Source organism: Lagenorhynchus albirostris, chromosome X (genome assembly GCF_949774975.1).
Source record: "Lagenorhynchus albirostris chromosome X, mLagAlb1.1, whole genome shotgun sequence".
Taxonomy (NCBI): domain Eukaryota; kingdom Metazoa; phylum Chordata; class Mammalia; order Artiodactyla; family Delphinidae; genus Lagenorhynchus; species Lagenorhynchus albirostris.
This window is the reverse complement of record NC_083116.1, coordinates 112,257,971-112,269,510: the sequence shown is the minus strand read 5'-3', so window position 1 is coordinate 112,269,510 and position 11,540 is coordinate 112,257,971. Positions and strand designations below refer to the sequence as shown.

Here is an 11,540-nt window from a genome sequence, read left to right as displayed (position 1 = left end):
ATGTTTCAGATCTAAAGCTTCCCACAAATCCTTACAAATGCTGTGTCTTTTGTTGAATCCCTTTACTACAACTTTTCATCTACCCTCTGCTAACAACAAAAGCTGGGAAATAGAAGGAGGCAAAAATACAAAGGAATCACATAGGGTTGATGGGATTTAAATAATACAGGGGAATTGCAGTAAAGGTCAGGTTTAAAGAATGCCCTCCAAATGCCCTGGCAGGAAACCATGTAGATTGATGGTTGCAATATGTGTAAGAAAAGAATGTGTCCAGTCACATAAAAAGGCATTCAGCCCTCATTTCCTGAGTAGACAGGAGGAAACGTGGTAGGTTCACAATTTAAATTGTCTTGAAAGTATTTATTATTCAATAATTCTTTCCCCCTCTGCCCCACCCAGCCATTCTCTCATTCTACTTTTCTGATCAACCTAAAAACTGAATACATCCTCCTTCTCTATGGAGGATGAGAATAAACACTAAGAGCGATATACTTGCTCAGGCCTTCATCAGGCACCGTGTCACTGTGGGGCACTGGCCTTCAACAAACGCGGTCTTCCTAGGGCTCGATGAGGTGGTCCTTTTTCAAGGTCACTGGTGCACTCATGGAGCTGAAATGCCTCTGCCCATCTAAATACAACATGGACTCTGGAACATAAGAGAGAGAGCTCTGGAGACACGTGCAGCACCTAAGAAAATCACCATACAAACACAAAACTACTTGGGAACACTGGGACAGCAATGAAAATTCAAAACCGGCACCAGGCATGTGCTGCTGGGCCAGAGAGTGCCTCGACTCTGGCCCTTTGGCTGGACCGGTCCTGACCACCAGTGGCTGCCTGCAGCTGACACTGGCCCTTCAGCCAGGCAGGCAGACCAGCAATGGCCACCTGAACGCCATGAGGCATCCTGGCCTTCAGGGCTGCAGAATCTCAAAAGCACAATCTCCTAAAGACATGCTCTAGGGCTGATGGGCATCAGAGTACTTCCTACAACAATTTAAAAGGAGAGAAATGTCTTTAAAAGTTCCCCTCATTAGGGACAAGCAGTCATTTGCCACTTACCTCCATATGTTCTGGGGAAAACCAAGGGCACTTCTTTTTCCGACATGAACGTGAAATGAAAGACATTGGTGGTCATATGCTTTTTATCCTGTAGAGAGGCCACCTCACTGTGTACTCTGACTTGAATGTAATTTCCCTGAGTAAAGCAAACCTAAGCGATTATGGACACGATAGTTAGTTAATTGCATTAGGAAGGGGGAAGAAAGCAGTCATAAGAGAAACGGTGGCTTTAGAATATAAAAACCTCTCTTCTAGGCCCAAATAATAAAAATTGTATTTCATCTCTCATCACACACCTACCTGCGAAGAAAGAAACAGCAATGATCCAACCTCAACAGGTTTCTGAAACATGATATCATCCACGGCGACTATAAATGGTCGGGAACCACTGTTGGGAAAACACAGTACTTGTGGTCAACTGCAAAATTCAGATGATCTCTAGTTTTTTCCTGACAATCAGCTGAAGCAAACTTTAAATGGTCAAAGAATAAACCTAGAGAAGGAGGGAATAACCATACCAGATGGTAAGAGATGGCACTGTAACCAGATCAGTATCTAAATCATCTTTTCCCTTCTGCGTATCATCACTCCTTTTTCTCAGCAGGCATTTAATGTACTAAGGGACAACATCAGAGCGAGAGCCTTCTAAAATGAAGGTCAAACCCACCTGGTACAAGTGTAGCATTTATTTAAAAACACAATATATTCCCAAACACATCCAGGCGGGTCCAAAATGTTTCACTGAGTGAGGCAGTATAAACGGCTTCTCAGGAGTTAAGACTACCTGAAATCCAACTCACCCGAAGTTACAAGCAGTAGCCCATCCAAGTTCATATGCTTTCCTCATAAGGAAACCACCAAAGATTCGATTGAAAATGTTCCGCTCCTACAGGACATAAAATAAATATTAATAAATACAAGCCCTGTGACGATCCGAATCTGTAGAACAAAGGAATTCACAATGCCATAGAACAGAGGTCAGTTTGAAGGCGTGTCAACTCTTAGATGAGTGTCATGAGTCCAAGTTATCCTGTTTAGAAGATTTTTCACTAAATTCCAATACCTGAGGGTGGCAAATATCCAAGCTCTTCAGTTTTGAATTCTCCATCCACACTGCATTAGGAGGCAAAACTCGACTTCGAAAACTTACAGTCCTGTACAAATGGAGATCGAGTAAACCCTGTCAATGCCATGGTTTTGCTGCTGAAAAGCAAAATATTTGCAAACAATGCCCAATATGTTCAAGCAAGTGTAGCTCGTGAGAAGGCCAAGGTTTAGATGCTTTCCCAACCAGGAATCTCACCGTCCTAACTTACTTTGGATCCAGCGTGTTAAGAAACATCTCATGTACGGTTGTCCTCTCCTCAGCAGTGGGAGCCATTTTCAGTAATGACATGGAGCTGAAGGCGACCCTTGTCCCCTTGTTCACTGGAACAGGAGACAATAAGGAGCTATGATCAGGAGGGCCACACTACAGCACTGGGCTGCCGACCGGGGCTGCCTCGGACCCTATAAACGCAGTATTTCCAGATTTCGAAAAGCCCACTGGAAATTGCACATCTATCACAGAGAAGGCTGCTGAGGCTACATAACACTTTCAGTGATTTTTTGCTTTCAGATGGAAATCATGTCTGCTCAGTGTGAGACCACTTATAATCACCTTGACCTACAGCCCCAACCAGCAGTTATCTCATTAAGATACATTTCCCATTTCATTAAATGTGAGAAAACAAATTACTTCACTTAATATTGTATCATCAATAAAAACCGTTCAGGGCTTCCCTGGTGGCGCAGTGGTTGAGAGTCCGTCTGCCGATGCAGGGGACGTGGGTTCGTGACCCGGTCTGGGAAGATCCCACATGCCGTGGAGCGTCTAGGCCCGTGAGCCATGCCTGCTGGGCCTGCGCGTCCGGAGCCTGTGCTCCGCAGCGGGAGAGGCCACAGCAGTGAGAGGCCCGCGTACCGCAAAAAAAAAAAAAAAAAAAAAAAAAAAAACGTTCAAAGTATGGACTCTGTGGATACTTTACTGGTATGAGGAGTCCATACATACTCTTAAATAATCTCCTCTGCAGTACAGTTAATGTGCTTTTTAAATTGTATCTTATTATGAACAAATTAATATACATTCTCCTTGTCTAAAGATCTCTTCTTCCTCTGGGCTTTCAAGGGTGAGTGGATTTACAAATGCCGGCCTAAAGAGAAGAAAAGAAAAGAAAAATTTTAAGACATGCCATTACCTAATAAAAACTGAAGGTGTTCATTTTGGGTAACACTTACTGACTGCTTCACATAAGAACTCTGAACAATTAGGGGACTCTTCTGGTTACAGACTTATATACACACTAGAAAGTTCACGTTGTAAAAGGATATGGCCACTTGCCAAAATGTTTCACCTGATTCTAATTATGAGGAAACAGTAAAATATAGGTTGTAGAACATTCTGTAAGACAACCGGCCTGGACTCTTCAAAAATGTCAGTGCCTTCCCAAGGCAATCTACAAATTCAATTCAATCCCTATCAAACTACCAATGGCATTTTTCACAAAACTGGAACAAAAAATTCTTAAACTTGTATGGAAACACAAAAGACCCTGAATAGCCAAAGCAATCTTGAAAAAGAAAAACAGAGCTGGAGGAATCAGGCTCCCTGACTTCAGACTATACTACAAAACTAGTCATCAAAACAGTATGGTACTGGCACAAAAACAGAAATACAGATCAATGGAACAGGATAAAAGACCCAAAAATAAACCCATGCACTTATGGTCAATTAACCTATCACAAAGGAGGCAAAGAATATACATGGAGAAAAGACAGTCTCTTCAATAAGTGGTGCTGGGAAAACTGGACAGCTACATGTAAAAAAATGAAATTAGAACATTCTCTAACACCATACACAAAAATAAACTCAAAGTGGATTAAAGACCTAAACGTAAGACCAAATACTATAAAACTCCTAGAGGAAAACATAGGCAGGATACTCTTTGACATAAATCGCAGCAATATCTTTTTGGATCTGTCTCCTAGAGTAATGGAAATAAACACAAAAATAAACAAATGGGACCTAATTAAACTTAGAAGCTTTTGTACAGCAAGGGAAACCATAAACAAAATGAAAAGATAACCCTCAGAATGCGAGAAAATATTTGCAAACGGTGCAACTAACAAGGCATTAATCTCCAAAATATACAAACAGCTCATACAGCTCAATATCAAAAAAACAAACAACCCGATAAAAAATGGGCAGAAGATCTAAATAGACATTTCTCCAAAGAAGACATACAGATGGCCAAAAGGCACATGAAAAGATGCTCCACATCACTAATTATTAGAGAAATGCAAATCAAAACTACAATGAGATATCACCTCACACCAGTCAGAATGGCCATCATCAAAAAGTCTACAAATAATAAATGCTGGAGGGACTTCCCTAGTGGCCAGTGGGTAAGACTCCAAGCTCCCAATGCAGGGGGCCCAGGTTCGATCCCTGGTCGGGGAACTAGAGCCCACATGCATGCCGCAACTAAGAAGTCTGCATGCCACAACTAAAGATCACGTATGCCGCAACTAAGACCTGGTGCAGCCAAGATAAGTAAATAATAAATAAATATTTTAAAATAATAATAATAATAAATACTGGAGAGGGTGTGGAGAAAAGGGAACCCTCCTATACTGTTGGTGGGAATGTAAATTGGTACAGCCACTATGCAAAACAGTATGGGAGTTCCTTAAAAAACTAAAAATAGAGCTACCATATTATCCAGCAATCCCACTACTCGGCATATATCTGGAGAAAACCATAATTTGAAAAGATACATGCACCCCAATGTTCACTGCAGCACTATTTACAATAATCAAGACATGGAAGCAACCTAAGAGTCCATCGACAGATGAATGGATAACGAAGATGTGGTATATATACAAAATGGAATATTATTCGGCCATAAAAAGAATGAAATAATGCCATTTGCAGCAACATAGATGCAACTAGAGATTATCATACTAAGTAAAGTAAGCCAGACAGAGAAGGACAAATATCATATGATATCACTTATATGTGGAATCTAAAAAAAATGATACAAATGAACTTATTTACAAAACAGAAATAGACTCACAGACATAGAATACAAACTTCTGGTTACCACAGGGGAAACTGCGGGGGGGGATAAATTGGGAGTTTGGGATTAAAATATACACTCTGCTATATATAAAATAAATAACCAACGAGGACCTACTGTATAACACAAGGAACTATACTCGATATTTTGTAATAACCTATATGGGAAAAGAATCTGAAAAACAATATAGATAGAGATAGAGATAGAGATATATAACTATCACTTTGCTGTACACCTGAAACTAACACAACATTGTAAATCAACTATACTTCAATAAAAAATTGTAAGAAGTCAACGTCTTAAAAGACAGAAAGCAGCAGGGGGATTATTTTAAGGGGAATTATTTAAAGAAACATGATTACCGCATATAATATATGGTCCTTAATCAGACCCTGACTCGGGGGAAAAGGTTATAAAGAATATTTTAGGGACAATTGGCAAAGTTTGAATATGAATCATATATTAGATAATATAATTGTATCACCGTTAAATTTCTTGGATATAATAAAGGCACTGAGGTTATGTAGGAGAATGGCCTTATTCTTAGGAGATACATGCTGAAATTAGGGTAAAGTAGTCTCAAACTTACTTTGAAACAATTCCAGGGGAAAAAGTATATATGTTTGTATTTATCGAGAAAGGACAAGAGTAAGGCAAATGTGGTAAAATGTTAATTCGAGAATTTAGGTGAAGGGCATATGGGTGCTCATTGCATTATTCTTTCTACATTTCTGTAGATGTGAAATTTTCCAAAATAAAACACTGAGAAAGGGATAGTACTTCACTGTGGTAGAATCCAAAGGTTGGATGAAAGAAAAACGGAAAGAAAAGTACAGAAATGGGGGCTTCCCTGGTGGCGCAGTGGTTGAGAGTCCGCCTGCCGATGCAGGGGACACGGGTTCGTGCCCCGGTACGGGAAGATCCCACACGTCGCGGAGCGGCTGGGCCCGTGGGCCATGGCCGCTGAGCCTGCGCGTCCGGAGCCTGTGCTCCACAACGGGAGAGGCCACAACAGTGAGAGACCCGCGTACTGCAAAAAAACAAAAAACAAAAAACAAAAAAACCCACAAAAGTACAGAAATGGCAGCTTGGAAAATTAGAATGCATCAGCTGGGAGAGAAGCTTTAAGTAACGCCCTCAGTGCTGGAAAAGGAGCCCCAGGGCAGCCCCTAGGAGCAGCAGGTCAGCAGGAGCTGGTGAGAGGAGCTAGAGAAGATGGGTGGATTCTTTGCTCAGATCAGAGTCACCAAGGGGTTTTTTGATCTTAAAAGTCGGGTTTCCAAGTCAGCTTTCCACGCAGCAGAAGAGATTTCTCATTGCAGACTCCTAACTCAAGTTTCTAAAACAAATTAGACTTCCCATAGGCCTCTAGACTCCGTCTGTACAAACAGCAATCCTGAAACGTTCCCCCCCTACCCCACTCCCACACACATAATTAAACAGTTTTTCCCAGTCTGAATGCCTTGTGTAACTGGCATTAGGGAACCAAGAATCCAATGTAAGAGAAAAATGATAAAGTGTTAAAGTCTGTACAGTTAAACTGGACTTGGAAATGACAGTACAAATTTATGAGGTTTTTTGTTTGCTTTTTAACATACATCCAAGCCCTGTCTACTGAAAAGGCCTAGAAACATGACAAACTAGTAACAACGTATAGTTCTAGTACCCAGATTTTGGTGTCTAAATACCAGTTTCCCACTAAAAGGAACCTGAGGACTCCTTGGAAAACTGGCTGATTCCAGCCCTGGGGCAGGAAATGTACAGAATGAGTCCAAGACATCTCATTGTACCAGAGAGCAGGAAGTTATCAAAGACTAACTAGGAAATGTCAAAAGAGCTTATCACAGCAGCCAGCTTAAAGGAGTTCCCACTGACCAAAGATGTTCACTCTGAGAAAAAGGAAGAACAATGGCTGCAATGTATTAAAACATATTTACTATATTAAAATCCATGAACATACAATGATACTTTTTTAAAAAGCAAAATAGCAGAAAAACTATGTCATCACTAGCTAGTAAATGTGTAAATAAAAGCAAGAATGCACCACTGATCCTAACTTTCCTTTACAAACCAAATTGCCCTAGTTGATAAGGGAAAACTCTTCTTTACAGATCTCCAGCTAATAAATATAGAAAGAAATGACAGAATTTGAGAATCATTTTACATCCCCTAATGAAAATAATAAAAGCAATGATCAGCAAAGGACATTAAAAGCACTGGAGGAAGACTGACAGGAAACTAGCTATTCATAAGATTGGATACATTGGATACACCTTGTACTGTACTACACCTGTAGATTATTGCTGATCACAAGAGGATAAATTGAACTACACAAGGCAAAAATTAAAGTGTGTCGCTACTTGAACCCACACACTAATCTCAGCATTACTATGAGTGGGACAATCTATACCTCCTGACACGATACAATATGAGATACAGAGACATCATCACCTACGAAGCGCTCTCACCAAATACGCTGAACTCAAATCTAATCAAGGTTTAGACCTAACTTCAATTTACAGAAAATACTAGGGAGAGTGAAACAAGTTAAAAAAAAAAATACCACAAGGAAGCAATGAGACAAATCCAGAAAGTGGGACACTGTAAAGAACAATCAATCTGGGCTTTCAACCAGTTAATGATATGAAAGGGTAAGGGGACAGTGGGGACACACAACCATTCCAGATTAAAACAGACTGATGAGACTGCACAATTCTATGAATATACTAAAAGCCATTAAATTGTACACTTTCAATGGGTGAACTGTATGGTATGTGAATTATATCTCAATAAAGCTGTTAACAAAAAAACAGACTTAAGAGATATACAAATCAAATGTAATATGTGGACCTTGTTTGGATCCTGATTTGAATAAGTCGTTAAAGATATGTGGGAAAAAGTGAATATGAACTATTAGAATATATTAAGGACTTACTATTATTTTTGTTAGGTGTGCGAATGGTAATGTAGTTATTTAAGGAAATAGCCTCATTTTTAAAGCAGTGCCCTACACTGAAGTATTTAGAGGTGAAATGTCATTATGTCTGGGATTTGCTTTAAAATATTATAAAGAAAATAATATACTTTAAAAAAAACAGAAGAAGCAAATATGGCAAAATTTTAAAACTCTTAAGTCTAGGTGATGATATCCTAGAAATTTATTAAAGTCTTCTCTTCAATTTTACGTATCTTTGATATTTTTCAAAAGAAAGAATTAGGAAAAAAACTGCAATTACCCTTTGTTTTCAGAATCACGAGCCACCATTACAAATGTCGCATCCAAAACAGGGGAAAATTCATTGTCGTGTAACTAGAGAACAAAGGAAAGAAAATGCAGATGTAAGAAATGCATTTACTGGGAAGACCTACTACAATCCTAACTGATATCACAGCCTTTGGGAAAGGCTGAAATTAGCAAAACAGGACGAGTGCTTTCACTAACCACCATCTGCTGAGATGCCAGGCACACAACTGGGCTCTAGGGGGGAAAAGGCAGCAAGAGTGAAGAGTCTGTGGTCTAGCGGAGGAGAGAGATACCCAAAAACCCAAACAGTGCACAGTGCGAGAAGTGCTGGGATGGGCACAAACTATGGGCCTTGGAGCTGTGAGTGACTGGGACCCAAGGGCAAGGGTCACGGGGGGACCTTGTGCATCACCATCATTTAAGCGTCCCGCATCTTGCAGAACGCTGGCTTTCTCCAGGCCTACCCGTCCTCCCAAAGGCACACACAGCCAGGCGGACCTCCCATCGCTCTCCCAGACATTTGTATTTTCAGGGAACTTGAGTGTGCCAACTACCAGGATGTGTTTGTTTCCTTAGCCTGGCACAGGGGCTTCCAAGAAAGGGTAAGATCAATGAGAATTCTGTGGATTAAGCTAAATATTTACAATGCAGAGGCCATTGAGAGTTTAAGGTATTTTTTTTTTCCCTAGAAGTCTGTACTTCCAGGAGAGTCATATCATCAAGTCATATCGTAACCTGAGGGTACAGGTGGTTCCATCCTCAACAAACCGACCACTAGTCCTCATCACCACTACCTGTTCAGGCCGTTATGAGCCTTCCCTCTCGACTTACAGAAGAGTCTCACCAATCTTACTATGTCCCTGTCCTATTCAAACCTTGCAAGAGGTCTTCCTTTATCCCAGCATCTGGTCTACGCCTGCTGGCATTCTATGTAAAGCCTCCACCACGGAGCCCAGATTCCACTCTAGTTGTTCACCAAACACTCCCGGCATGCCTGCACTCCTTTCTCTAGCCACAGCTGACAACTTGGAGGTCCTGAAATGTCCCATTTTGTCACCTGACCGCCTCCCCTCCAGGCCTCTGCCAGATGCCTTCCTCAGGGCCGGATTCCTCAAGACACTCCTCCCCTCCCCAGCCCCAGCCCTACTCCCCAGGCAGAGTTCATCACTCCCTCCTTTGTTTGCCACCTAAGTGGAAACAAAGTCCTCTCCTGACGGCGGTTCTCAACATAAGCGAGGAAGATGTCATCCCCCGGAGGGCATCTGGAAATGTGCAGTGCTAGTGATGGCTGTCCCATGAGCTGGGGGACACTACTAGCGCAGCGAGGGGTAACCAAAGAGCTAAACAGCTCACAAGGCAGGGAACGGTCCTGCAGAGCAAAGAATTTTCCCACATATAATGCCAATACTGTCCCTGTTCAGAAATAGTGCGTAATAATTTACTATATCATAATCATTTATTTATGTGTCTGTCTCCCTACTGCACCAAGAGCTCCTTGAGGACAACAACCATTTTTATTCTCATTTGTTTCCCAGCAATTGACACAAAGGCTGGCAGACAGCAGATACCGGATCAATGGCTGCCAACTGCCGACGAATGAACTGAGGCAGCTAACTACTGAGCACTACTAGAGTGTGAACTCCAAGAGAATGGAACTTCCTGTTTTGCTCACTGTTGTACACCGAGCACAGACGGGGCACTCCATAAATCACTGCTAAGTCAACGTTAAATGAATGCCGTCAGGAAGTGGGCGAGGTGACTCACACCCAGATCCTGTTGTTGAGGCGCACATAGTCGAGTGGAAGAGAAAAGACGTTCATACACAGCTCTGCAAGGCAGAGGACAGCAGGTCCCAGGAGAGAAGGTCAGAGGGAAGGAGGCGTGGGGAAGGAACAGGTACTATGAGCTGAAAAGATCAGGGAAGGTTTCGAGCATGAAGTGACCCAGAAGCACAGGTGGAATATGGATATGCAGAGCCAGAGCCCAAGGAATCCCGGCAAAAGGAAAAATGTGTGCGAGGATGCTCATCCGCTCACCTACTGTTTACGTTCCAGTGTATTACAATGAACACTAGTGCTGAGCATCGGGGATGCAAGGTGAACAGCTCTCTACTCTTAGGACGCTCAAGGTCTCCAGCTGTGCGCTCCAAGAAGGTGTGTGAACGATAAGTTGGAGGGAATATAGCTGCAAAGGTAGGTTGGTGCTAGTTTATGGAGCACCTTAGATCCTAACTAGTCAAAGCAATTTAGACTTTGATCCACAGATAATGGTCACGGAAGGGTTTTGAGAAGGGAAGAGATGTGATTGAAGATCGGCTTTGGAAGACCTATCTGGAAGAGATGTGTAAAATTAACACAGAGAGAACAGACAAGAGGCAGGCAGAGTAATTAAAAGATAGCTAAAGTACTCACACAAGAGGCAGTGAGGGCTTGAATGAAACACAGAGGCCAAAGGGAAGGGAAAGAAAGGACTCTGGTGAGTAGCTGTGGGTGATGAATTCGCAAGACTTGGCAAAAGGCTGCACAGGAAAGGGAAAAAAATTTAAAGCTTTCACAAAGGTTTGGAGCTGGGAGAAATCGGAGGGTGGCAAAGGGGAAACCTGAGGAGGGTCAGGATTGGAAAAGAAGCTGATGCACTCAGTTTGGAACACACTGGACTTGAGGTAGCGAGAGCACACTCGGAAGAGAGCTCTAACAGGAACCCCAAAAGGCAGGTCTGACGGTCAAGCGGGACCACCTCCATAGTAATGACGATAAAGTAATATAACGGCCAACATTTGATTAGTGGTTACTGTGATAACAAAACAGCATCTCACAGAAGGCAAGAAATTTGCCCACAGTCACATAGCTAATAAGCAGCAGAGCTGGGATTTGAACTTACATTTCAGCCAAACCAGAGGCAGGGTACCTATTGCCAAGCTGCCTCTCTGGAATAAAGGATCACTCAAGCCGTGAGTTATTAATCAAAATGGCCAATGAGAAATGCAAATTTAAAACAAAAGTCTGTACTTCTCTGGCACTGATTTTCACTGGCTCTCTCCTCCCAATAATTCCTGTATCTCTTTTTCAACCTATTTGTCCAAGATTCCTTAGAAAACAGGTCTCTTATGCCGGGAA

At 41.9% G+C, this 11,540-nt stretch overlaps 1 protein-coding gene across 3 annotated transcripts in view; it reads right to left on the bottom strand.

Moving 5' to 3' along the window:
* Positions 1-339: 339 nt before the first annotated feature.
* ACOT9 (acyl-CoA thioesterase 9) overlaps positions 340-11,540 on the bottom strand; it is a 28,035-nt gene continuing 16,834 nt past the window's right edge. For all 3 annotated transcript variants that reach the window (XM_060138133.1, XM_060138134.1, XM_060138135.1), the window contains 8 exons: positions 8,417-8,490; positions 3,187-3,254; positions 2,379-2,490; positions 2,126-2,216; positions 1,863-1,948; positions 1,363-1,450; positions 1,063-1,213; positions 340-646 (listed from right to left, as the gene is read on the bottom strand). In XM_060138133.1, coding sequence (XP_059994116.1) covers positions 558-646; positions 1,063-1,213; positions 1,363-1,450; positions 1,863-1,948; positions 2,126-2,216; positions 2,379-2,490; positions 3,187-3,254; positions 8,417-8,490 — 759 coding nt within the window. In that variant the 3' untranslated portion in view covers positions 340-557. The remainder of the gene's footprint in view (positions 647-1,062; positions 1,214-1,362; positions 1,451-1,862; positions 1,949-2,125; positions 2,217-2,378; positions 2,491-3,186; positions 3,255-8,416; positions 8,491-11,540) is intronic.